We start from the raw sequence: 25,913 nt of genomic DNA on the forward strand, positions 1-25,913 counted from the left end.
AAAGTGCTTGTTTCTAGCCCATAAATCAGATTTATTACCAATCCAAAATTAACACAGCTCAGTCACCATTTCAAGTACAAACATATCAAAAACATTTGCTATCACAACTACTACGAACTTTAAAAATTATATTTCATTTCTTGATGCACATATATGATCACATGAGTAAAGGGAATTTCTTCATTTGGACCGGTTTTTACTTTTCCAAAAATCATATTTATCACAAGTGTACTCAAAACCAACACAGTACCAGCATGGCGGATAAAAAGCCGAGCAACACAGTCACGGCCCCGTCGGACCGGTGCCGATGAGCTTGGCCGTACAGTCTGACCTCTGGTATGTTGTTGCTGATGAAATTGGAGTAGCTGGTGAGCCTGGCGTACACACCTGGCTGGTTGGCCTGGGCGCAGCCCAGCCCAAAACTCACCACGCCGGCTTGTACCCAGGTCCCGTTTACCATCTGGCAGACGAGAGGGCCTCCGGAGTCGCCCTGATGGGAAAGAGAGAGGTGAGAGTTAAAATAAATGCAGACTAGCTAAGTTTACAGCCTGAAATCCGAACTACAGAGCTCATCCAACAGTACCTGGCAGGAGTCCTTGCCACCTTCCTGGAAGCCAGCGCAGATCATGTCATACAAGATGTCCACCTTCTCAGTTTGGTACATCGCACGACAGGTACCCTGCGAGATGATTGGCACCTGAACCTCCTGCAGAGGCCCCGACCCCGGCAGCGGGACTGAGCACAAAGGCAGATGTGGAACGATTAAAATATCTTCCTTGTGTTGCAAAATGCTTTTAAAAAAAATAATAATAATAATAATAATTAGGCGGGCCTTACCGCTATCACGGATGTCTCCCCAGCCGGTGACATAGCACCGCATGCCGCCCGGGAAAAGGGTGCCGGAGGTAGGTAGGCAAACGGGACGGATCCAATCCGACCAAGTCAGGGGGCTTGAGAGGCGCACCAGCGCTACATCCTTACCATCGTGAGGCTCCACATATCCCGATGGGATCACCACGGAGCGGATGCGGCGTACCGACTGGTGCGGGTTGAAATTGTTCAGGTAGTACCAGCCGGCGTAGATGGTGTACGGGCTCACGTCGGATGGACTGACAGGAGAAGAACAATATGTTAGAATGCTAAATTGGATGGATAAATGTGTGTTCTTACTTTGGGAAACAGTGAGCTGCTGATAGGATCCAGTTCTGCGTGATAATGGAGCCTCCGCAGACATGAGTATTATCTTTCTGGAGGCCAAAGAGGAAATAGTAAGAACTCAACACACACACACACAGTGAGTCAGCTCAGCATCACAAGCGGATCCCTCTCTCCTCAGGTCAAGCTTGATAAGCAAGACACTTAAACACCGCTTGGAAATAAAATAGATAAGAGAGGGTGGAAGTGGCTAGTCGACAGGGACCCCACCTGTATAGACACCTGCCAGGGCCACGCCCCATCTGAAGCGGCCGTCCCTCCCACAATTCTGTTGTCCTGCAGCGTCGGTTTCCCACAATCTTGTGCATATGAAACGAAAAACCCTACAAGATGGATGAGGGGAAAAAAAAGATAAACGTTGTCCTCCCTGTAAAAGTATTTGATGACACAGATAGATATACTCCTTCAGAATGTAATAAAACAATATAATTTTATTGTAGAGACGTCAGTGGCGACACATTACCTCATATATTTTAGGATCTTGTTTTTGAAATGGTGACTCAACAAAACTTTAGAACATAAATTCACGACAGGACAAGTAATAATAACGCTGTTAGATTTACTTGTTTTTTGATGAAATTAAAAACTATTTTCCACTTCACCCAACATACAATAATATATTGGTTATTCCATTTGTTTAAAAAAAAAAAAAATGCGACGTTTGTTGTTTTGGACGGGGACATTCATGGGAGTAGTACACAGACGAAGATGTGTAAATTCATGACAGGATAATAATAATAGTAATAATAATGCTGTTAGATTTACTTCTTATTTGATGAAATTAACATTTCATGCAACATACAATAATATATTGGTTATTCCATTTGGTTAAAAAATGCTACGTGTTTGTTTGTTGTTTTTGACGGGGGACATTCATGGGAGTGGTACACAGACGACATGGCGACGAAGACGTGTACTCACCTGTTACGCCCAAAAAAGCTGCAATAAACTGAAGCTTTAGTGACATTTTCCCCGTGTTTTCTGTCTCAAATTGTAGTGAAGCTCACAAAAACCAAAATTCAAACAACACAGGCGTCGAAAGTACTTCAAATCCGTGGCAAATGGCGTTCGAGCACGACGACCTTCCCCACCTTGGTTACTGTTCAACAAGAAATTGATGTCATTTGTTTGAAGGATAAATCCAGGATAAATGATAAGCTCCGGTTTTGTTTGCTTTGTCTCCTAGCGTAGTAAACTCGAGTAACGGGTTCAAAGTGAAGCGGTTTCGGCCACATTCCTAACTAAACAGTGTTAGCGGCTAATGGATACCTGTGAGCTACGGACCAATAAAAAAGCAGAATGAGAGCCCACCTGAGCCAATGGCATTTGAGGAATGTAACCGGAAGTCGCAGAGTCCAAAATAATAATAATAATAATAATAATAATAATAATAATAATAATAATAATAATAATAATAATAATAATAATAAACTGTGATAAATAGAAAAAAAGGTCGTTTGACAAAATGAATCAGTATTCTTAATCACATTTCGGATTTAGAAATGGGTGGCTAACCTGTCATTATGGTTGCAACTAAGAAAAACCCTCCAATGTTTTTAGTGACATTACAACTAGTATTCTGCTAGTAATTCTCCAACTATTGCATCCTAAATCTGTCAAGGTGGGCTTTGGTCAAAGAAAAACAACATATTAACAATTTTGCTCCACATTTGTCTGTGGGTCACTTCATTTATTCACATGACACAGAATGCTTATTTCTTCTGTCTATCTTTAAAGCTGTCTGTCTCTCTCTCTCTTTCTCTCTTTTGCTCTCCTGGCCCGCTCCCTCGCTTGCTGGCTCTCCAGGCCCTCAGGCAGTGTGTCTAGTTTCACAGAGCAATTGAAGGTGACAGGGACAGAGAGAGAGGGAGAGGGAGGGAGGGACAGGGGGAGGACACATCACACTGTGGCCTGCGGCTACACAACAGTAGCGGAAGAGCAAGAGATGGAGGTGGGTGGGATGGTGGGAGGGGGGACCAAAGGAAAAGCTCATAGGGAATTCCATAAACAGGTAAATAACACAACAAGTTGGAATTAGCGTGCCACGTGGCCACAGGTGAGCTGTTGGAGCCTTGACGTGCATGCTCGTCCAACCTATTCCTCATTATGTATGTAATGCATTTCAGGGGCCAGCCAGTCAGTAAGCGCAATTATAATGCACTCCCGTTTGTTTTTATTTTAACGTCTTGATGAATATTTGTCATGGCATCGTAACCATGGCGACTGCCTCCACACGCACACATTGCCCTCCCCTCCTCGCGTCCGCCCCCCTCCCTTTCTGCATCCCCCCTCCGGTGCCGAAAAAGCAAGGGATGGTGAGGGGGGAGAGAGAGAGAGAGAGGTGACAGGAATGAACTAACAAGATGCACTAAAAAAAAAAAAAAAAAAAAAAAAAAAAGCATGTCCCGGAGCTACATGAATCTTTGCAGCGAAGCACGCGCCGTCACACACACTCACACGCTCACACATTATTGCACTCAGCACATAGGGATCACATAGGTTAGGCCACATTCCAACAACTGGAACACAATAGGATGCAGCGATGATTTTAGAAAGAGTGTTGGGCTATTCAACCACTCTGTACTTTTTATTGATCCAACTGCCGCGAAAAACTTTGGCTTAAATCTCCACACCAGTCCAATATTACTTTATGTCACACACACATTTCTTGATATAAAGGAAATTATACAATATTATTAACAAGCACGTTTGTATTTTTGTTGTTGACATGCCAACACATTGGACATTTATGCTGTAAGGCCAACGCAGTGGCAGAACGAGAGGGGGGGAGGCGCAAGGGCACTGCCCCCCCTGAAATATGTCAGGTCCGAGGCCAGTTAATTGACTTTTTGGGTATTTTACAATATTTTTGGAAATCTTGCCACATTTCTACCCATCTCCTGTAATTGAAGATTTTGTTTTCGATATTTTTTTGTTTTGAAAAATAATCCTAGCTCTGCCAAGTGGGCTAACAATAATTATATAATTAAAAATTGAGCACAGAAAACCTTAAGGTACAATTTATACTAACCCATCCCATAGGCCTAATTATTCTGCAGGTATATTCCCTTTATGGAAAAGTCAAGTGGCAGGGGAATAACAGTTCAATGGGTCTATTTTTCTTTTTCTGTACAATGTTGGACCTTATTATTTGTTTCTATAATTTAACAGAGGCACTTGCAATATAATTTAAGAGTGGTTTAAGTAAGTCATTGAGAAAGAGGTGGAAGAGAGCAGCGATTGGGGGCGGTGGAGGCGGCGAAAGAATAGGCGAGTATGAACGAGAGAGGGAGCGACAGAGAGAAAGGGAGCGCAAAGTCTTGTCAACCGGAAATAAAACAAGCTGGCACACCCTCCCCATCGCCGAGCCCCTGCACCCACCCCAAAGTCACATACTTCCTCTTGGCTCCCTCCATCTCCAGCTTCTGCCTCCATCTTCCAGCAAAGAGATATATTTAAAGCACGCTTCCTGCCGCAATCATGCCGTCATACCTGCGTCATTCGTTGCACCTCGTGTCACGTTTGTGTTTGCGTGCATGTGTTTGAAGTAATATCATGGTAAAAGGTTTTTGTTTGATTTCAAAAGAGAATTATGGAGTGACAACGTCGCTTTTTGGCTTCCACCGTTTCTTTGTTTGATAAAAAAGCTTGCACACTAGGCCTCAAAATGGCTGCTTTTTTTTTTAAACAGATGTTTTTCAGTCAACTTTTTTAATACCGTTCTTTTTTCGTGTCAGCTTAGGTTATTAGCACTTTGAGATTCCTCCGAATATAAAGTGCGTTATAAATATAATTTATTATTATTATTATTATTATTATTCGGATTAGGTGACACCAGGCACTCCGCAACAACAAGGCCCAAACATACAGAATATGTTTGTTTTTATTTTGAAATTCATTAATTTTACAAATAATTTACAGAACGATTTGATTCGACTTGAACAAGCCGCTTTTTTGGGTGAATTTATCAAAATATTCCATTGGCATTAGTCAGATGGTTTCAAAAACGATCACCGGCCTGCATGTCAAAAATAAAAACGATCTCTTCAGTCAATAATCATTTTTTTTATCTTCAGATTGGAATTCCTTGGTGTGTTTTATTTCTCTCATGGTCTCCATCTCTCCATTATGTGCGCCTCATGCTGGACTCTGTATGTGTGCGCCTCCCCTCCTCCTCTCCCTGGCATTAAGTTCAAACTTGACACTGATGTTGACTCACTTTGTCACCCCTCGGTGGCCCTCTGCCTCCCTTCCCCTCCTCTCTCTCTCTCTCTCTCTCTCTCTCTCTCTCTCGCCACCGCTGCGAGGACAAGAGGGCCCGCAGACGCGTTTCCCCCCCCCCCCCCCACCGCCCCCACCACCTCTTTCTCTCTGTCGCTCCCTCCATCTCTCTCCTCCACAGTCGCCTTTACGCGCAGGGTATTGTCAACAAAGCTGGAGAGCGAGGGACGAGGGGTGAACAGGGGGAATCGAGGTACGCGGGACCCCCGCCGTCGACGCACCTTGACATTCTGTAAGTTGAAGTTGACTTTTTTTTTCTTGCTTCATTCCATATCGCTGCCGTCGGGAGAACGGCGGTTTTCCAAGGGGCTCGCCGTCGGGGCGGCTGACCTGTGACCTGTCGCTGGAAAGTCAGTTGCACTTTCTTGCGCAAGCCTCCTGAAAAAGAAGGAAAAAATACGAAGAGAGAGAAATGAGGATGAAGAATATGGTCCGAGGACGGAATTTGGACGATAAGATCCGAGTGTCGACTTTTTAGCTGTTAGCAATTACAGCGGGAGTTATGGTCGAATAATTCCGTACTAAACCATTCCGGCATAAATTGTTAAACTTCCCTTTTTTGTGCCGTGTGTGTCAGCATCCTAATTCAGCATCTTCCCATATACGTGTGTGCGCCTACATGCTCGACGTTATCAGCAAAGCTAAAAGCGAGTAGCATAATAAATGTCCCGACCCTCAGAGTGGCTTCTAATGTAGCCGGGCTCCCAAAGGTATACGTGCATTCCAATGTATAACACACACACGCGCACACACACACACACGACGACAGGCGGCACGTAACTAACTCCATTTCTGTCTGTCATCATGAGGCTAATTCGCCACAATGCCGGCCATGTGTGAACTCATGCGATATCAACCCCTCCTTCTTTGCCTCCTCCTCCTTCCTTCCTCACTCCTTCCCTCAGGAGGACCAAGAGGTGGAGGATCGAAAGACGGCGCCAGGAGCCCAAAGTGACAGTAAACAGGGGCGAGCACGCACGACTGCCGCCTTGCTCTTCATGCTGCTCGGAGTATGTATGAGAAGTTAACCATGCTGAACCTGCAGAGTGGTTCCAACTGGAGCGGGCCTAACAACTGGTACCATGACCCTACCGGTGTGCAGACTCAACACAACACAGGTGAGCGTTTGGAAAAAAAAAAAGATCTTCTGGACTTTGCGTGACTCTCACCTCACCCCTCAGTGTCCGAGGGCTGCCTGCTGGACGCGGAGGGCGGCATGGGGAGAGACGCGGTGGTCGTCGGAGGAGGGGGAGGCGGAGGAGGTGGAGGCTCGGGCCGAGGGGGAGGCGTGCCGGTGGATAGGGACGAAGGCGAGGAGTCTCAGCTGAGGCTGCAGCTCAAGAGGAAGCTGCAGAGGAACCGCACAAGCTTCACGCAGGAGCAGATCGAGGCGCTGGAAAAAGGTCAGGCGCGCAAATCAGCCGGCCAATCACGTGACAGAACGCTGACTGCTGACTTACAATTTGTTCTGTCAGCTCTTATTGGGGTAGACTTAGCATCAAAATATATAACATTTTATTTACAGAGGAGCCCCCATAAATGTCATGTTATTAGATAGTAGAGGCGTACCTAATAAAGCGTCCATGTCGTGTTGTTTACTGTCATTTCGGCCTCGATTGCGACACACAGATGATGACATCAAATTAAGACCACAACTATATCCCCCCTAAAAAGGCCCTCTGGCTGCATAAATAGCCGAGTTTTGATAATGCATCGTTACTGAGCATGCATTATGCAGTAAGATAAGTCTGCTTCGCACACACACACACACACACACACACACACGGAGGCATCACAATGGCACCCTTGACTGGATTTGGCTGCGGCGGGCCCTTGAGCGAAATAAGGACGCAATGTCCACCGCTCAGCCAAGCGGAAGTGCATGACTGTGGTCAACTCCGTGCAAATGACATTAATGAGGTACACCGACCTCAGCGCACGGCCGAGGCACAATAACAATCATGTGTTGACACAGACGCCAATTAGAAGGCAGCCAATTAGAGCAATTTGCCAGACAGGTTGAATTCGTCAGGTCTTGGACGTGTTAAATGTGTTGACCTCATTTTTAGGAATTCATTTGGATTTGTCAATTCGGAATACATTTCTAATATGTTTGATATGAGGATTGCTTTTTTTTAAAATATCGTATTTGGGACCATGCCGAATAAAAGTTGACGACCAAACTCAAACCTGCTGGGATTGCCGAGTCGGCCTACTTTGAAATAAAAATGCTTAGGCAGCTTCTCAACGTGAATCCTTTCATTTGAACTTTCGGCGTGTTCCATCACTATCAATAATTCATATAAAGTGCAACAGATAAATATTTCAAAAATGGTTGTAAGGATACATCTCTCAGCCTCCTTGATTTGTATTTCCCACGGAAAGTTGAATTAGTCAACACCGATACGACGCGGGGAATTGAAAAACATGCAGTGCGGATGAATGTCGAGTGATTCGAATTTCATAACAAATGGATTTATTTTTAGAAACATCTGCCGACCTTTATTTCCTCCACAGAGTTTGAAAGGACGCATTACCCCGACGTCTTTGCGAGGGAGAGACTGGCCAATAAGATCGATTTACCAGAGGCCAGGATACAGGTGACCAAACTTTACCATTATCACCTTCTTGAACTTTAATTAATGAAAGCCGTTAATCCCGACCAAGGTGTGGTTCTCCAACCGAAGAGCCAAGTGGAGGCGAGAGGAGAAGTTGCGCAACCAAAGGAGATCCGGAGGGGTGACTTCCTGTTCGCAGAGTCAAGCCCCCCTGACCACTTCCTTCAACACGTCCGTCTACCATCAGCAGCACGGCAACAGTTCGGGTAAGCTTTGTTGCGTAAGTACAGCCAGGTGCGGTTCTAGCTTGAATGGCACCTGGGCGAAAGCCCCCCCCCACATGTGTGTGTCATTCATTGGCTCTTTTCCTGCAGGGTCCATGTTGAGTCAGGCTGACTCGTCGCTACCCAGCTACAGCTCGCTGTCAGTCTTCTCATCCGGAGTCCAGGTTAGCTCTTAGTCCTGCGTCAGCATTTTTTTACAAAGCATGACATCATCCAACACTTATGGAAAGATGGATGGAGACAACGATTGTGTCTTTCCTCTGCCTCTCGTCAGTCCATCCCTCCGCAGTCGGCCTCGTCGTACTCTTGCATGTTGCCGCCGTCTCCGTCTGCCCCGCGGAGCTTCGACTCCTCAACATACACCTCCCCTCACCTGCAGACCGCGCCCTCGGCCAACTCCAATACCGGTGAGTGCTTTTGATTCATTGGCAAGATTTAAATTTTGTGTCATAATATATTAGCCGTGTATATACTGAAGAGAAACTCATCAGTACAGCAGTTCTTTGGCTTCCTCTAGTGGTAGACAAAAGAATTACAACCTAAGCAAAAGTTCAGTCGTTCTTGGTGGCCCCCTGGTGGCCAAAGGGCTTAAACAGGTGTTCAGTTGTCTTCTGGCTTGTCTCTATTAGTCATCGGTGGAGACAGACACACACATTGACGTCGTTCCTGCTTTTCTCACCAGGCCTCATATCACCCGGCGTCTCGGTGCCGGTGCAGGTTCCAGGAAACGAGCCGCAGGGCATGAGCCAGAACCTGGGCCAGTACTGGGCTAGACTACAGTGAACCGGCACAAAAGAAGACAGAATAAAAACAAGGGATATCAGAGGACTGAGCTTTCCAAAACAAGCCGAAGAACCTGATACAAATGTTTACAAACGTATTGAAGAGCAGCTTTGGTGACACTTGACGATACTCTACTGCTTATTTCCGTAGTGTATCGTGAAGGACAATCACAGTTCCTCATTTGGCTTCAGGTTAATTGAGAAAACAAAAACAAAGGCTCCATTTTAACATTTTGCTCAGACTGCGTGTTTCTGTACATACAACCGTGTATGATCTTTTGTCAGATGTTATTGGAAGGGGAAAGAATGTAGCATTTTATGCTAATTCCTTCAAAATATGGTTAAACATGCAGATGTGACAGGGATTTCTATACCAAAAAATAATCAGGTGAATGAAGAAAAAGTTTTATATCACTAGAGAAGCTTCCGGAAGCTGCTGACAATCAAACTGCCTGCATGTACTTCAGGTTGACAATCAAAGCAAGGCAGAGAGGAAATACTGTGAAATGATACCGCAACATCACGATGGCAACATTAGAAACTGTGCATGACCAAACGTAACCACGAGACAATCAGCCACATCGGGAAATGTTGTGACTGCCAGAGCATCTGACGCCCCAATTGTCTTTGCAATCTTATTTATTTGTCTTTTCACTTCACGGGTCCTCGGTGTCGTTTCTGTTTGCTGTGTGTGTTGTGTTAGTGCTGTTTAGATGCCAACCCTTTTTTGTGAAGGCCTTGGATCCCTTTAATGAAAATAAAACTGTGCGTCATCCATGCCGGTTCTACGCTCTTCATTGACGGGGTTCGGATATATATGACGGAAATCGGCGTACCATTAGCGAGACGGGATAGGATTGTGTGCTAATGGCGTGCATGACTCACACAAGCCCCCCTGAGGATGAAGAGGAATTAAAGATGAGGAGGAAGTCAGGGGGGGGGGGATGAGAAAGCTAACACCGCGTATGCTAATGTACAGTAATGGGGCATTCCACTTAATGCAGCATCAGCAATTTGCCTCGGCCAAAGAGCGTCTAAGATATAAAGTTGATAAAGTTGTGCTCATTTTAAGGGGAGACACAAGAAAAGTGTCATTGTATTTTTCAAGAACAGAAGTAACATCTTGAAGGATGCACTCATGGGTGGGGTGGGTTGTGGTTGTGGAGTGGGCCGTCCCAGCCCATACAAATTTGAGTCAGAGAGAGAGAGTGAGAGAGTGAGAGGGATGCTTTATTGATCAAGCCCATCCTAGTCTCAAGAGAGCAGACTGAATCTTCAGAAGAAACCAAACGGTAAGCTTTGTTGTCTGTCTTGTGGGCTATTCGGGGGAGCAACCAAAAGGTTTCCAAAAAAAAAAAAAAAGGAAATAATTTGTACTGCAGCTACTACGATGGAACTGCTTTGGATGCTTTTGACTTTGGCTGCGTGTACATCAGCGATGCCCGAGCAGTACAGCCGAGCAGTGGTGAGTGTCAATTCTATTTTGGGTGCAAAGCTGCTCATTTTTTAACAAACTCATGTGTCGTGTCAATCAAATTCTGCCATTTTACACCCCTAAAAATATTTCTATGACAAAAAAAAAAAAGGTCATTTGAAAGAACTGTGGTCGGTGGTTTCCTTACAACTGTACGCTGGTGGTGGCGCCGCACGGGGAAGGGAAGTTCTTGTTTCAAAATCACTTCGAAGAGATCTTTCCTGTTTTGACACAAATTTATGAACACATCACAGCGATGTGTTTATTTCGCTCCTCGAATCACTTATAGTCGAAGGCGTAACATTACGCAACTCACTCACAAGCATCCAATATTAATGAATAAATTCATAACGTCATGCAATCACGTGAGAGAAAGGAAGTGAAATCAAACATATTGTTGTTTTTCCATATAGCGATATTTTTGCTGTGGTAATCATGTTAGGAGGAAACCGCACATGACTTCAGTTCCTCTTTATCTTTGTTTTGCAGGATTGGTTGAGCAGGTACGGCTACCTCCCTCCGCCAGACCCCCGGACGAGTAAGCTGCAGTCCAAGGAGGGCATCGAGAAGGCCATACGGGTCATGCAAAGATTCGGCGGCGTGCGGGAAACCGGCGTGCTAGGTAGACAAGGAGATTAAGTGAAAAATACTAAGCCAGTGCTAAGATCTCTTTCCAACCTGTAGATGATGAAACGCTGAAGCTCATGTCGACACCACGATGCTCCCTTCCCGATATTGTCGGGAGCGAGGACATGTTGAAGAAGAGAAGGAGGAGGAGAAGATATGCGCTGTCAGGTTTGAAGTGGCACAAGAGCGATCTTACATGGAGGTGTGTTTTCAAATTGAATGACCACAGCGCCATCTGCTGAATCAGTCGGGGCACCGCCCAAGTTGCCCCAAATCTCAAGCGAGTGTCTTCCTTTGCAGCATCCACAACTACCCGTCGCCCACCCTCTCCCCGGGCCTGCCCTCAAATTTGGTGGAAGGCATCCTGAGCCACGCCTTCAAAGCTTGGAGCGACGCCACCCCTTTGACATTCCGCCAGCTGCCGGGCGGCGGCGGAAACCCGCCGAGCGGCGGTGACATCAGAGTGTCCTTCAACAGCTTACTGCACGATGACGGGTATCCCTTTGACGGGCAAGGGGGCACCTTAGCCCACGCCTTCTTCCCCGGTAGAGACGAGGTGTCCGGTGACACGCATTTTGATGACCATGAAAGATGGAGCTATGGAGGTACAGCAACTTTCGTGCAATTTATATATCGGTTGTCGAAATTCGACCATTTGCGCTTTCAGGGAACAGCGACAGCACTACCGACTTGTTCACGGTGGCGGTACACGAGTTTGGCCACGCACTGGGTCTTTCGCATTCCTCCTCGGACCCCTCCATTATGAGGCCGTATTACCAGGGTCCCGTAGGAGACATCATCCACTACCAGCTGGCCTTGGATGACAAACTGGCCATTCAGCAGCTTTATGGTTAGTCAGACTTAAAAAAAAAAAATCCCTCTTCTGACTTTTCTTTGATTCGCCAATGGTGGTCTCTAGTTAATCCCCGTGACTCATCAGATGATGAGGGGGCCCGGTCTAGACATGCTCGGGTTCTGCCTCAGGTGTTGCAGGTGCTCATTTTTACCGTTTCAGCATTTAGCGTACATACATAAGTTCCTCTTTGTGTCTGTGAATTGTTTTGCAAAATATAGAATAGTGCTGACTCGTTGTTTTGTGACCACAAGTGATCATGTGTTATATCTGATTCTCTTCATAATGACTCACTGCCAAGTAGGTCTCTTCACCAACCAGATTGTAATAAATTGGTTTCCGTTTCTATTATAAAAACCGCCGACACGTTACTTTTGAAATGACAAGGTGTTTGTATCCTGTGTTACAACACGTTGACCAACTTTTGCTCTTCTACAGGCAGCAAGGAGGGGGAACGACCAGGAGGCGTCGACCCCAACCTCCCTCGTTTGCCCAACCCACCTCCGACTAGACCGACAAGGCCGTGAGTTAAATTACAGCTACTGATATTTGTTTCTGATTGCGACCTCTTGTGGACGTCTTGCAAACTACTCCCAATGCAACTTTTCTGCTGTCTCAGGTCCGACCCTACCGTCCACAACCGTTGTCACGGGGGATTCGACGCAGTGGCCAACATCAGAGGCGAGGTCTTCTTCTTTAAAGGTAAAGATAAACCAAATTCCAAAAAAATGCCCGCATGTGACGCTCACGTCTGACAATAGGTGCTAATTTCTGGAGGACCACGCGAGACGGCTCATTGGTGTCCCTTAATCCGGCTCAGATCAAAAACTTTTGGATCGGACTCCCACCGGGGACAAATAAGATTGACGCCGTGTACGAGCGAAAGAGCGACAATTGTATCATCTTCTTTATCGGTGAGAAGGTTAAGATTAAGTGGACTCTAAGGCCAGCAAATATAAATAGCCGCCATTTTGAATCGGGTCGCTCCACTCTCAAACAGGATCTCAGTACTGGGTCTTCAAAGACACGGTGGCCATGAGCGGCTATCCTCGCCCGCTCTCTGAATGGGGGATGAAACGCAAGAGCGGCACGTTAGTGGACAGAGTGGATGCCGCGTTCATCTGGGCCCATAACGGCAAGACCTACCTGTTCAGCCAAGGCGAGTTCTGGAGATTCGACGAGAGTCAGAAAGACCAGCAGGCGACCCGGCAGCCGGAGTCGGGCTATCCGCGTGACAACAGCCTGTGGACCGGAGTTCCTTCCTACATGGATGACATCATCAGCTGGGGAGAAGGTAACAACAAACATCTGGATAAACCGGTGGTTCGCAGCGTGGAGGAATTTAAGTACACTCAGATGCCACGATGGCGAAAACGTGAGCAGAACTTTCCGTCCGACGATGGCGAGATAAGAAACTCTAACACGACAAATTGTGCGTTGACTGTCTGTTGTGTGGCGTCAACTGATAACGACATAGCTCACGTAACATATAGTATGACGAAAATGAAGACGAACACGTTGATAGTTCAACAAAGACAAATTGTTTCTACAATATGTTCTAGACCATTTTTTGTTGCGGGCCACATCGTAGTTATAGTTTCCCTCATGGGGCTATTAATGAGAAAAAATAAGTTTAACAATTTTCAAATTTATTTTCAAAAGTAATCTCACTATTATTAAAAGGAAAGACAATTTACAATTTTGGTATTTTAACAAGAAACATTGACACACGAGTTGCCTTTGCCAGCCACATAAAATGTGGCGGGCCGGATCCGGCCCTGGGGCCTCAGGTTTGACATCTTATTTTAGATGGCCCCACTCATTCATTTGTGGAGCATTAATTAAGCAGAAATAAATCATCTGTTTCTTCTCAGGGGACGCCTATTTCTTTAAGGACAACCACTATTGGGTGCTCAAAAGCGGAGGCATGAATCAAGACGTCGTGGAACCCAAATCCACCGCCGTGGACTGGCTGCGTTGTCCCGTAACCCCTCCGACCTCCACTCCGGCCAATCCCGACAAGCCAAACAGGTGTCGCTGTGACCTCACGGGATCTGCTTCATCTCCAACCAGCAATTACCTCCTGGTGTCTGTTTTACTGCTCGGTAGGGGAATTTGGATCACCGCAATGTAAACTATTTTCGACTTTCATAACAATGTATCCACCCTGATTTGTACGATGAAATATTTTGTATATACAACATTGTTGGCGACCTCTATGACAGCGTCAATCAAAATGTAAGCAATATTATCTTTATGACAGCAGCAATTGTTCAGCTCTTGTTTTCAAATGTTACGTGAGCCCGAGTGTGAATTGTTATTATTAAACGGGAACGGAACAGGTTTTAAATTACGTCTTTTTGTGTCGCATCTTCAGTTACATCTGACAAAAGAATTCACTTGCGTGTTGGGTGGAAACTTAGATCAATATCTCCAATGGCGAGCCAGAAGGAACGCCGTATTGGGTTTACGAAACAGGGATTAAATGTCGACTGAAACTCATTAAACAACTGTTGCCTTCCATTTAGAGTTGACTGAATTTTTCATAAAAAAAATACTTTTTCTGTGTGACTATTCAAAAAAAAAAACATACTCGCCATATTTTTTAAATTTGGAATATTTTTTATTATTTTTCTGTCATTTTTTTATTATTTATTTATCGACAATTGGAGTCATGATCAATTTAGCAAAATATAACAAAGTGCAGTAATTCATTGTGATTTGACTTCATTAACAAGCGTGTAATTTACTCATCAAGTTTCTTTTTTTTTTTTTTATAACCGTCATAAATTTCTGTATCGGTGCACAGATTCACATTGAGTAAAAAGTTCGGCTACGTGTGCAAGTCGTGCAGTCCGTGGGAAAGTTGATCCCAATCAACGTAACAGTGCTAGCTACCAGTAAAACGGTTGTAAATTATATCCCGGAATTACATTTGACCTTATATGGACTTCCTTCATCAAAACATACAAAAGTAATTGGACATTCAGTTTAGTGTCATTCCTATTATCGATTAGCTTACACGCAGAGTGGAAAAAAACATGTCGGAGAAGGCAAGTTCACAAACTGGTTTCTCTGATCGTAAATGAATTAGTAACTCCACCCAAGTACCAAGCTGAGAACCAGCAGTCCCAGGGAAAGACATGTTCTGGTAGCGTCGCTGGAATCATCGTCGTCGTCTGAACCCGAAGAACGAGTCGTGACGGGCTGTGCCGGCTGAACCCTCCTGAACACGTTCACCATGATTTCTGAGGAGGTTTCATTGCCGATATGCAGCATTGTGCTGAATTTGTCAATCTAGGATCAAAAGGGAGTGAGAAGTTAGGAGTTTTTTTTTTTTTTCTCTCACACTGGGATGTCACAAAAACTCACCAAGTTTGAGCTGATTTTAACAGTGTCCTTAAACACAGTCCATACCACGGCTTCAAAACAGTTTGGCGTGGTAAGCGAGCCGAGATATCGATAATATTGAGTGCGATCCACTCCAGGTAGCAAATCGTCCAGTGAGAGTCCTGCAGTCAAGTTGACGGTCTGGCCTAATGACAAACGTCAAATGTTGTCAGCTTGACTGCTCAGAATTTGGCTCGAGCGTCGCCTCACCTGCCAACGTGATGTTCTCGAGGTAGTCGGTGAGAGTTTTCCAACTGGCAGGTTCATCAGTAGTGTTCGGCAAAACCTAGATTTTTTTTTTTTTTAATATTACAAATGGGAATCTAAAGTGCACACACAAAAGCACATGAAAATTCGGTACCTCAATGAGGAAGCCAAGCGCAGCAGCTCCTATGGAGTCGTTGACGGCCAGAGTTGTGTTCCCGTTGAAGCTGGACTTGATACTGACAATGTGGAACTGTGGGCAGAATCAACATTTGAGACATTTGGCATGGCGGGAGACAATCGCAGCTCACCTCCATGGGGAACTGCACTCCGTTAACGGTGTGCTCGGATCCAGGTACGGTGCTGCCGTTGCCCCAGTGCAAGTGGAACTGCAGGCTGTCGTAAGCTTCGGGAAGACCTCCCCCTGAAATCTGCACTCCTGACGCGAAGTTCACTTTGACTGAAAGGGACAGGGGAAAACAAACATGTTTGTGGTAGCACACAACAAGGAGCATGAGATTTCTCCAGGCTCGTCAATACAGCATTTGTTTTTTCTTTGCGGAGGATAAAGAACGGATGATTGTGATATTGTCTGTCTACATGCACCATTTTAGAGCGTTATTACGATTTGGCATTAGCATGACGCTAGTATGTCACTTTTTGAAATAAACAATTTTACGGAGAAAATAATGCTCACCGGTTTTGCCAGTGTTGGTCATATCGGTCAGAATGTTAGGATTGTTGAAGTTTGTGAAGGCGAAATCTGTCAGGCTGTCGTTCATTGCGACATCCGTGGTCACGATGTTGATTGGCGACTGGCGGGTCCCGTTGCAGAACTCCGTAGCGATAACAGGCCATGTGAGATCATCTGAAATCAGAGGTTGATGGTTATTGATAAAGTGCAATGAGGAAGATGAATGGAGATAATGCCGATTGCTTACTGCAACTTGCGTTGTGATAACACCAGGCTGGGGAGAAGCGGGAAAATGGAAATAGACAGACTATAATTAGTGACTCGTAAACGTACAGCTACACGGAAGTGGAGCATCTTGAAATACAATCGTCGGCATTGTGCGAAGAAGATAACAAATCATTTATGGCGTGACAACTCCGCAAATAAAATATGTTACAGTTAAGCCACTAGTGGAGCAATAATATAATAAAAGAAATGTAATGAATGGCTGCGATGTAATATTTCATATATAAACTTTGTGAAAATAAAAAATAAAAAAAATCTTACGAATTGTATCATCAGCACAATAAACATCCGCCACAAGGATGCCGACAGCCACGACAACGACCAACCACTTCATCTAAAATAATCATAAAAAAAAAAAAACATTTTAGTATCCAATGAGAAATGTTGCTGAAATATTGAAAGAACCTTAAAAAGCAGTCCAATGATGCATCTCACCTTGAAGTCACCTGTGTGTGCTCTCAAGAATACTTTACCTGTCCTTCTTATATGCTCTGTTTCGGAGTGGGCAAGGCCTTCATCATCACCTCCACCCAACCCATCGTTCAAATTCCAGTTTTTTTTTTTAACGTGAGCAAAAGATATAAATCTCGTTATGCTTTGTCACTGTTAAAATTGTTTTGTAACATGTAAGCAACCTCGCCCAAGTAGAAAGTTAGTAGAAAAATCTACAAATAAATATAAATTATAAATATAATAAATAAATAATATATATATATAATGTATAAAATGTAAAAAAATTTGTATGGAAAATAAATCATTTCTGACCAAATAAAGTTAAATTGAAGGTCCCATTGAACCTTACTTAATGATTGGCGAGTTGGCTTTTTTGGATTCAATCATTTTTTCAATCAGTTTTTGAATTGGCCATATTTGTCATTAAAAAATGAGCAAAATTTTTTGCTCAAAAGATTGAATCCATTAGGGATGAGATCAAGAATAGCATTCCAATCGCTCGGTCGAGCACGCCGTTTACCAACGCTGATGATCATGCAACAACCCTCTCAACTTTTAAAAGCGTGTCTCTTGAAAGGCTTACACAAATTGTTAGTGCGGCTAAACAAACAACATGTTTACTCGACCCTCTTCCAGCCAAACTACTTAAAGAATTATTTCAAATTTTAGGACTGTCCGTCTTAAATATAATCAATCTGTCTGTCTCCTCTGGGATAGTGCCAACAGCCTTTAAAACCGCTATCATTAAACCGTTACTTAAGCGACCAAATCTTGACCCGGACTGTCTCAGTAATTATAGGCCAGTTTCAAACCTCCCATTCATAGCAAAACTTCTTGAAAAAGTAGTAGCGCAGCAGCTTATTGATTACATGGTCGCCAATAATCGATACGACACTTTTCAGTCTGGTTTTAGAGCTAATCATTCCACTGAGACAGCACTTGCTAAAGTGACTAATGATCTCCTCGTAGCTATGGATTCAAACATTTCGTCTGTACTGTTACTACTCGATCTTAGTGCTGCCTTCGACACTGTAGACTTCGATATTTTATTAGGGCGTCTTAAAAGTTGTGTTGGTATTTCAGGGTCAGCACTAGGCTGGTTCCATTCCTATCTATCAAACAGGACGCACCGAGTGGTCCATGGCAATGCGTCCTCGGAGCTCTATAATGTTACATGTGGTGTCCCACAGGGATCGGTTCTCGGACCAATTCTTTTTAATATTTATATGATTCCGCTTGGGGACATAATACGTAAATATAATATTAGTTTTCAATGCTATGCGGATGACACCCAATTATATATGCCGTTATCGATGACAGATCCGCGGGATTGTTGTAATCTTGAGAAGTGCCTTGCGGAGATCAAGCAATGGATGTCTCTCAACTTCCTTCGTCTTAACCCAGATAAAACTGAGATGTTGATAATTGGTCCAGCTCGTTATCAACACTTATTCAAGGAAACCGCTATAACTATAGATAACCGTACTATCACTCAAAGCGATACTGTAACTAATCTCGGGGTAATATTTGACCAAACTCTCTCCTTTCAAAAGCACATTAAGAATATAACCAGAATTGCGTTTTTTCACCTTCGTAATATTGCAAAGATTCGTCCGATCCTCTCGACCGGTGATGCGGAAACTATTATACATGCGTTCGTCACGTCGCGCCTGGACTACTGTAATGTACTATTTTCGGGTCTTCCTAAGTCCCGCATCAAAAGTCTACAGTTAGTACAAAATGCCGCTGCAAGGCTGCTCTCTCGGACAAGAAAATTTGATCACATTACCCCAATACTAGCCAACTTACATTGGCTTCCGGTCCATTTAAGATGTGACTTCAAGGTTCTTCTATTAACCTATAAATCGCTGCATGGCTTAGCGCCTTCATATCTCGTCGACCTAGTTGTTCCTTATGTTCCGTCTCGTAACCTTCGTTCGCAAAACGCTACCCTTTTAGCGACACCGAGGGCTAAGAAAATGTCTGCAGGCTCTAGAGCATTTTCTATTCGGGCTCCAGAGCTTTGGAATGCCCTACCAATGGATATTAGGACTGCTACCTCAGTAGAAACATTTAAGACACGTTTAAAGACACATTTCTATGACATGGCCTTTAACTAACCTGTAGTGGCCGATTCGGCTGGAGTTTGTTTTCTCTCCCTCTCCACCCCCTCCCTCCCCCCTCCCCGGCCGGGGAGGTGGTTAGGTGGTACCCATGCTGACAGCGGCTATCTGGATTCTCGTGGCCAATTCAGGATAGGGGAACTGCAGCTCAACCTCCTCGAAGAGCACTGCCAGGACAATTGAGGGCTCCTTTCGGCAGCCCTCTGCTGTGACATGGAGATCCACTTTTTATTTAATTGATTTTCATGTTGTATCATTTGTGCCCTCTCTGCATCCATTTCAACCTGGTGATCCTGAAAGGGGGATCCTTCCATCTGTGGTCCCTTCTCAAGGTTTCTCATTTTCCCCCTGCTAGGGGTTTTTAAGTTTTTCCTTGCCCTTTTGGGAGCTTAAGATCAGGGGATGCTTTGAGAATAATTGTCAATTTCTGTCTATGTGAAGCCCTTTGAGACTGCTTGTGATTTAGGGCTATACAAATAAACTTGACTTGACTTGACTTGACAAACCAATAAAATATGAGACGCTTGCTTGTTGTCTTTTGACATCCAACCAATGCAAACATGCTCGAGTCACATCGATCTGGATCTGTCAACTGTCCAACCATGACGTAAAGCAAGAAGCAACTGTTTGCAAATGAACATTCCTAGATGTTCATCTTTCGTCGAGCAGATCTTTTTTTGTGTGTGTGCGTAGAGGTTCAGCATGGGCTAAACAAAATAATCTGATTTGGGGAAGACAACCAAAAGCTAATGAAGCTTTCAAATTACTAACAATGGGATTCGAAAACCAGTTCTTTGAGAAAATCCCCAGTGAGGATTGTTTGCGTGCCTAAACACTGTTTTGGGCCTGCCAGGTAGGTGACATAACCTGGAGCCTTTTCAATACGAATAAAAAAACTTTCACTATTAAAAATTGTTTACGGATTTCATTGCATTTTATTTGATAATTTGCGGTCCACCAACTCGCACACAAATGATTGATACGTTTTTGGGAGGTTTTGAGATGATTGACTGATAAAGTGCACAGTTAGAATAATTTACAGCGTATCCTGACACAACTAGATTTGATGTCGTTTGCAATCACAGGAGAAAGGCACAGAACTGAACCAGCATGACAAAAAAAGCAGCAGGTGCAAGGGTGCTGCCTCCAGCCGTGGTGGAAATCGTTCTGTCGCGGAGAGCCTGTGCGGGCCGGAACACGTCACGGAAGCCGGTCCGGTTTGGGAACATCGTCAGCTGGAGGGAAATAGCGAGCTACTGTCAATACCATGCGGTCTAGTTTCTTAAAAAAGTCAACATGACTAATAAATATGTTTTTATTATTATTTATTTATTTTTATTTATTTTTTTAATCAGCAAAATTTATTTAGTTAAATATATATATTTATTATATGACTAATAAATATATTTTTATTATTATTGATTTATTTTTATTTCTTTTTTGAATCAGCAAAATTTATTTAGTTAAATCTATATATTTTAAATGTCTTAATCAGCAACATGTATTTAATTCAAAAAATATTTTTGGAATTTCTTACTCAGGAAAATCTGTCACATGCAATCCTGATAGTGATCAAAGCCAGTACTCGAACGCAATGTTTCGACATAGTGATCAATATCATGTTGACGTACAACATCAATCACAAGACAGGAGGAGCTGATTCGAATCGACAGTTCCACTATGCCGGTACATATTTTTCTCATCGAGTCAGCATACCAAGAAAATCAGGTATTCACACCCTTCATGACTACCTTACCATGCTGTGATCCAACTTGATTGAGTCTTTAAAGACGGTCCAAACAACGGCTTCGTTGCATGAGGGCGTGGTTAAAGAGCCATTGTAGCGGTAGTAGGAAGTGAGGTCCACATCCCCGAGTAGCTCAGCCAAAGACATCTCCTTCGTGACCTCCACCCGTGAACCTGTTGTCCAGCAAAAAAGTTTTTGGCTAATCTTACGGAAATGCAAAGAGTCTGTAGTCCAGGACAGAATTTGGCAGTGGCGGAGCTAGAAGGGGGGGCTGCAGGGGCTTGGACCTCCCTGATAATTAGCTTTGGGGAATATTTGGATTTTTTTTTCCACTGAAATTGATGTCAACACATGAGGCTAGCTTCAGAAACCAAAGTTCCACGAGAGATGGGGTGGAAAATGGAAGAGTCCAGTTCAAATGTGACGCTACGCAAATAGCGGGCGCTAATAAAGACATACACACCGATGCTTTGTATCTCTTCCAGATAACCGATCAATGTTTTCCAGGTAGCTGTCGTCGACGCATCAGACGAGTCATGAGAGTCGTCAGACGACTAAACGGAAAGAATGTTGCTTTCGTGAAAGAATGATTTGAAACTGTTCCCAGCCAATCGGCGCTGAAATAAGTTTTACTTACATCGTCATGTTGCTCTGCAGCACCACTACTTTTTGAACTCGCTGCGGCCTAGAAAGGATAAACAGAATTTATGTTGACGTCAGCAAATGCCACACCCTGCCTCTAATGGGTCAATTATCAACTGGAGTCAAACAAAAATGTATTGTGACTCGGCCCAGTTCCATCGGCTCTATTGTCAGCAGTATATACGATGAGGCCGCCTGGGGGGGGGGAATATTTGACCTACATTATGTGTTACACAACAACTGCAGCAAAATCGTGAGCCACCCGTTCACATTTTTGTAAATATCCCACGATCAGAACCCATAACGTTACCTCAATGAAGAATCCCAACACTGCCAGGCCAGTCGTAGTGTTAACCGCCTCTTCTAGAGTTAAATCTTTTCGCTTGTTTACGATGTGCACCTGAAAGAAAGTGTTTTGACATCTCGGAAAGCAATAAATGGCAGTTAATGATGTGATTTCCAAGCACCTCCATAGGGAATCGTTTGGAATCGATCGTGTGCTCGGAGCCTTTGGAGTCGTTCGATAAGGAACCCCAGTGGAAGTGGAACTGGATTGTGGAGTAGACGTGACCCAGGCCGCCCCCGGACACTTCCATCGCACCCTCATTAAGCACAAACTTGACTGTAAACACATATAGTCGGAATATTTGTTTTGTTTTACATACTTTTTTTTTTTTTTCAAATAAAATGTTGATTTTTTTTTTAATTTTTAAAAATAATTTTCAATTTAAATTTTCTCTTACCTCCATTTTTGAAATTGATTCAGATTATTTTGAAAATTTTGAAAATTAAAATACACATGGAAGCACATTAAGGTTGCAGTCAAGTCTTCCATTAAATTAAGAGTAACATTTTCAAATACCAAAGATGTTGCGCAACTGAAAAAAACCACCTCATTTAAATATATATTAACAATGCTTACATAAATCGTAAATGATACATTACGCTCTAGATAATGGTTTTATATTAAACCATCATCACAAGTGTCATTTTCCAACCTGTATGGCCTGTATTTGTGATGTACTTGATGACATGTTTGTCGTCAAACTGTGTGAAAGCAAAGCCGTCAAGGTGCTCGTCCTTCACGGCTTTCGTCGTCTCGATGTTGACAGGCGATTGGTGCTCGCCGTCGCAGTGCGAGTCCGGCAGAAGGTACCACTTGGTAGGATTGAAGTCTATGGAGGCGGCGGCGACAAAACACCATTTTGCAATCGACAAACAGGAAATATAAGGATGGCTCTGACGACGGCTTACCACATTCCTCATCATAGCACCATTGATGACCTAAAGATGGAGAAAGCCAGTGTGATGATCCAATTTCACTTAACTGTTTAGTCAATGAAATGATTTTGATTTTTTAAATTATTAATTCATTCATTTCACTTATAAATTAAATCATTTATTATTATTCATGCAATTTCTTTTATTCAATTATTTGACAGATGTATGCACTTTATGCATCAAAATAATAGCTTTGTGTTCAACCATTAATTATTATTAATTAATTTCATTTATAAATTAAATTGTTTTATTTATTAAAGCCAGTGTGATGATCCAATTTCACTTAATTGTTTAGTCAATGATATTTTTTTTCTATTACTCAATTAATTTCACTTGTAAATTAAATTATTTATGATCATTAACTAATTAGTAATGTCATTTCTCTTTATTCAATGATTTGGCAGATGTATGCAACAAAATAATAGCTTTGTGTTCAACCATTAATTATAATGAATGAATTAATTTCATTTATAAATTAAATGTTTTTTTATTATTAATGTCATTTCTATTTATTCAATTATTTAGCAGATGGATGCACTTTTTTACGCATCATAGATTTGTGTTCAACCAAGCAGGGCCGCAAATAAAAAATATGAGCGACAACTCACTAGGAGGGAGAAGAGCCGCGGGAGAAGAAAACACTCGGCGTCCATTCAGGCTTTGCACTGGTCGGTACACATTGGTGAGGCCCGTCTTGAAAGGGAATTGTTGGAGCTGAATGGAGAATGCGGGCCAGGAGGGTGCAAAAGCTGTTAGACTTAATTGACTTTGGGTTTACACCATGTTCAGCTCACTAAAGACTTTTCTACATCAGTTTCCGTTTGTCTCTGTCTTCAGCTGTTTACAGAATACAGACAAGGTCACACTACCCTAACCCTCGTCGGTGCCCCCATACACGTGCGAGGGCGCCGTCACGATCGGATGATGACAAGGATTCCGTTTGGCAATGCTTTAAACAAATAATCTGATTAGGCTTTTCTTCGTCTAGTCATCCTGACGTGGATGATCTAGAGATAATTGTCAAAGTATAACATTAAGAGGGACGTTAAATTGGCACATGTACTGTGTGTTTACAATATCTGGATCAAACTGGATGGAAGGCAAAGATTTTGGGTTTAAATTATTATTTTTTTCCGCACAATTTATTAAAAAAAAATCTTGGATTTAAATTTCACACTGTGTCAGCGGCCTGATTAAACATGTTAGTCAGGATTGTTTTTTAAATGTCTAGAAAAAGGGGGAAATTTCCACAGAGGTCAAAAGTTGCTTGCAGTTGTTGGAAAGAAGAAAAAAAATCTGTCATTGAAGAGGCCTCCGACTTCTGTCAACACTCTAATGTTACTGTCAATGAAAAACCTGAAGCCGCGTTAGTGGGAGTGAATTATTAGGAGCAACTTTTCTCGACTCACCAATATTTTGTGCACCTTGATGGGCTCCTGAAATACCGTCCAGGCTACCACTTCGTTACAGGAGGGCGTGGTCAGCGAGCCCATGTAGCGAAAGTATTTGCTGCGGTCCACGTCCCCGATGAGGTCGTTTATGGAGATGGCGTGTGTCACGTTGACTTCTGTGTCTGTGGTGAAAGGCAAACAATTTTTCTGTGTGTGTGTGTGTTAAAATATATTTATTTTGCATTACATAACTGCTTCTTAACAAAAGATCACTTTTGTACCTGTTTTGTTCAGAAGATAAGAAGTCAAGGCACTCCAAGGACTTGACAAATTTACATCTTCAGTCTCCTAGGAAGGGGGGACAGCCGTCATTAAATTTAGCGAGCCCCAATTTTTCCCTTCATCTGCACTCACACTGATGAAGAAGCCAAGGACGGCGATCCCGGCTTGATCTTCGAGAGCCTGCGCCACTGACAGACCTTTCTTCAGACTCACAATGTGCATCTGGAAGTTATTTGGTGACATTTTTATCCGAGGTGTGATTCTCACCCAAGTCACACGAGAATCCATCCGGATTTTTTTTTCCCATGCCAAACGTACCTCCATGGGGTATCTGTGTCCGTCCACGGTGTGTTCCGACCCGGGATGGTGCTCCGTGTTGCCCCAGTGGAAATGGAGCTGGAGCGTGGAATACGTACCATTCAGTCCACCTCCGCTCAATTCGACCTCGTTGTCATTCAAGATGAATTTAGCTTCGCAAAAAAAAAAAATAATAATAATAAGGAAGACACAGATGATCATTGCACGGTCAAATAGAAATGATTTGTATTGTACCGGTGTGTCCATTGTTTATAAAGGCCCTGAAGCTATTCTGAGACGAGAAGTTGACAAAAGAGAAGCTGAGGAGGTTTTCGTCCTTCTCCACGTGGCTGGTTTGTATGTCGACGGGGGACTGCCTTTGACCCCCGCAGAAGGAGCCGTTCAGGTCAGGCCAGTGGCTGGGTGTGTGTTCTGTTCAAAGGGGGGAGGTCGTCGAAAAGCTGGGGGGGGGCAACCCAAGTTTTTAAACACACAAATGGCCGCTTACTCACCGCAACCTGTGTAGCACCACGTACTCGCAGCAACTGATTTCCGAGGGGGGGTGATATTCTGTTTAATTCATGTTAAAAATGCACCGATACTACAACATCGATACCGCTGTCTTCCAGTGTAGGACCCGGAAAATATTTATTTAACAAATTGTTCAGTTCTCGAAATGTCTCGTCGATGGATTTCACTCACCGTTATTTATGAGCACATTCAGGCACAGCACAATAAAGGAGAAACGCATCTTAACAAAGAAAGACAGAGAGAAAAATGTTAATAACTCAATAAACATCACATGATATTTATTTCACAGATCAGGCACGTAATATAATAATAATATAAATACGAGGTGCGTCTTACCTTATCAATCAGGCCTTAAAAGTCACGAGGGTTCAAATATACTGCATGTAAATATTCTCGTTAACACTAAAACACCAAGCCGAATCCTAATGGAAAAAGTGTCACAATCCAGTTTGTAATATAGAGCAGGAGGGGTTTTGAAGGGAGCGGTCACTGTGTTCAATAACAACATTTAATTTGGAT

At 43.4% G+C, this 25,913-nt stretch overlaps 5 protein-coding genes across 6 annotated transcripts; 2 read left to right on the forward strand and 3 right to left on the reverse strand.

The window, feature by feature from the left end:
- Window positions 1–7: 7 nt before the first annotated feature.
- Window positions 8–2,515, reverse strand: zgc:92313 (uncharacterized protein LOC436869 homolog). Its single transcript, XM_061304722.1, has 6 exons — window positions 2,137–2,515; window positions 1,426–1,538; window positions 1,171–1,247; window positions 838–1,109; window positions 584–735; window positions 8–490 (listed from the first exon to the last, which is right to left on the reverse strand). Exons 1-6 carry the CDS (start codon window positions 2,180–2,182, stop codon window positions 233–235), a joined length of 918 nt encoding a protein of 305 aa, XP_061160706.1. The 5' UTR covers window positions 2,183–2,515; the 3' UTR covers window positions 8–232.
- Window positions 2,516–5,627: 3,112 nt separating this feature from the next.
- pax10 (paired box 10) lies at window positions 5,628–9,898 on the forward strand. The gene is made up of 8 exons (XM_061304725.1): window positions 5,628–5,728; window positions 6,402–6,614; window positions 6,678–6,899; window positions 8,014–8,096; window positions 8,164–8,320; window positions 8,429–8,502; window positions 8,613–8,745; window positions 9,021–9,898. Exons 2-8 carry the CDS (start codon window positions 6,509–6,511, stop codon window positions 9,119–9,121), a joined length of 876 nt encoding a protein of 291 aa, XP_061160709.1. The 5' UTR covers window positions 5,628–5,728; window positions 6,402–6,508; the 3' UTR covers window positions 9,122–9,898.
- A 360-nt stretch (window positions 9,899–10,258) lies between these two features.
- Window positions 10,259–14,597, forward strand: mmp25b (matrix metallopeptidase 25b). Of its 2 annotated transcripts, XM_061304706.1 has the most exons (11): window positions 10,259–10,412; window positions 10,503–10,585; window positions 11,084–11,216; window positions 11,279–11,423; window positions 11,522–11,826; window positions 11,889–12,071; window positions 12,513–12,597; window positions 12,694–12,776; window positions 12,836–12,988; window positions 13,075–13,368; window positions 13,949–14,597. In XM_061304706.1, the coding sequence occupies exons 2-11, from the start codon at window positions 10,511–10,513 to the stop codon at window positions 14,206–14,208; spliced, it is 1,716 nt and encodes a 571-aa protein (XP_061160690.1). In that variant the 5' UTR covers window positions 10,259–10,412; window positions 10,503–10,510; the 3' UTR covers window positions 14,209–14,597. The 2 variants fall into 2 exon arrangements, with proteins under 2 accessions (XP_061160690.1, XP_061160691.1); XM_061304707.1 differs by lacking the exon at window positions 10,503–10,585 and having other exon boundaries at window positions 10,322–10,412.
- Window positions 14,598–14,675: 78 nt separating this feature from the next.
- Window positions 14,676–17,141, reverse strand: ca15b (carbonic anhydrase XVb). The gene is made up of 9 exons (XM_061304712.1): window positions 17,083–17,141; window positions 16,909–16,981; window positions 16,610–16,636; window positions 16,366–16,536; window positions 15,980–16,128; window positions 15,826–15,921; window positions 15,675–15,750; window positions 15,447–15,610; window positions 14,676–15,371 (listed from the first exon to the last, which is right to left on the reverse strand). The coding sequence occupies exons 2-9, from the start codon at window positions 16,979–16,981 to the stop codon at window positions 15,165–15,167; spliced, it is 963 nt and encodes a 320-aa protein (XP_061160696.1). The 5' UTR covers window positions 17,083–17,141; the 3' UTR covers window positions 14,676–15,164.
- Window positions 17,142–20,135: 2,994 nt separating this feature from the next.
- Window positions 20,136–25,885, reverse strand: LOC133142624 (uncharacterized). Its single transcript, XM_061263992.1, has 17 exons — window positions 25,731–25,885; window positions 25,566–25,614; window positions 25,376–25,408; window positions 25,119–25,295; window positions 24,885–25,036; window positions 24,699–24,788; window positions 24,566–24,632; window positions 24,303–24,466; window positions 23,502–23,607; window positions 22,867–22,896; window positions 22,611–22,787; window positions 22,080–22,234; window positions 21,923–22,012; window positions 21,608–21,655; window positions 21,434–21,524; window positions 20,980–21,143; window positions 20,136–20,458 (listed from the first exon to the last, which is right to left on the reverse strand). The coding sequence occupies exons 2-17, from the start codon at window positions 25,612–25,614 to the stop codon at window positions 20,303–20,305; spliced, it is 1,749 nt and encodes a 582-aa protein (XP_061119976.1). The 5' UTR covers window positions 25,731–25,885; the 3' UTR covers window positions 20,136–20,302.
- Between the last annotated feature and the right edge of the window lie 28 nt (window positions 25,886–25,913).

This window comes from Syngnathus typhle, linkage group LG18 (genome assembly GCF_033458585.1).
Source record: "Syngnathus typhle isolate RoL2023-S1 ecotype Sweden linkage group LG18, RoL_Styp_1.0, whole genome shotgun sequence".
In the NCBI taxonomy this organism is placed as follows: domain Eukaryota; kingdom Metazoa; phylum Chordata; class Actinopteri; order Syngnathiformes; family Syngnathidae; genus Syngnathus; species Syngnathus typhle.

Coding starts and splice junctions, on each gene's coding strand:
- LOC133142624 (XM_061263992.1), bottom strand. CDS start 25,614: ATGCGTTTCTCCTTTATTGTGCTGTGCCTGAATGTGCTCATAAATAAC. Junction 25,409..25,565: donor GAATGTGCTCATAAATAACG/GTGAGTGAAATC, acceptor CTCGGAAATCAG/TTGCTGCGAGTACGTGGTGC. Junction 21,144..21,433: donor GGAAGAGATACAAAGCATCG/GTGTGTATGTCT, acceptor GCTGGACAACAG/GTTCACGGGTGGAGGTCACG.
- mmp25b (XM_061304706.1), top strand. CDS start 10,511: ATGGAACTGCTTTGGATGCTTTTGACTTTGGCTGCGTGTACATCAGCG. Junction 12,598..12,693: donor CCGACTAGACCGACAAGGCC/GTGAGTTAAATT, acceptor CTGCTGTCTCAG/GTCCGACCCTACCGTCCACA. Junction 13,369..13,948: donor CATCATCAGCTGGGGAGAAG/GTAACAACAAAC, acceptor GTTTCTTCTCAG/GGGACGCCTATTTCTTTAAG.
- zgc:92313 (XM_061304722.1), bottom strand. CDS start 2,182: ATGTCACTAAAGCTTCAGTTTATTGCAGCTTTTTTGGGCGTAACAG. Junction 1,248..1,425: donor CCTGGCAGGTGTCTATACAG/GTGGGGTCCCTG, acceptor TTTGGCCTCCAG/AAAGATAATACTCATGTCTG. Junction 491..583: donor GTGGCAAGGACTCCTGCCAG/GTACTGTTGGAT, acceptor CTTTCCCATCAG/GGCGACTCCGGAGGCCCTCT.
- ca15b (XM_061304712.1), bottom strand. CDS start 16,981: ATGAAGTGGTTGGTCGTTGTCGTGGCTGTCGGCATCCTTGTGGCGGAT. Junction 16,537..16,609: donor TTATCACAACGCAAGTTGCA/GTAAGCAATCGG, acceptor CTCTGATTTCAG/ATGATCTCACATGGCCTGTT. Junction 15,372..15,446: donor TTAAAATCAGCTCAAACTTG/GTGAGTTTTTGT, acceptor TTTTGATCCTAG/ATTGACAAATTCAGCACAAT.
- pax10 (XM_061304725.1), top strand. CDS start 6,509: ATGTATGAGAAGTTAACCATGCTGAACCTGCAGAGTGGTTCCAACTGG. Junction 6,900..8,013: donor GATCGAGGCGCTGGAAAAAG/GTCAGGCGCGCA, acceptor TTTCCTCCACAG/AGTTTGAAAGGACGCATTAC. Junction 8,097..8,163: donor TACCAGAGGCCAGGATACAG/GTGACCAAACTT, acceptor ATCCCGACCAAG/GTGTGGTTCTCCAACCGAAG.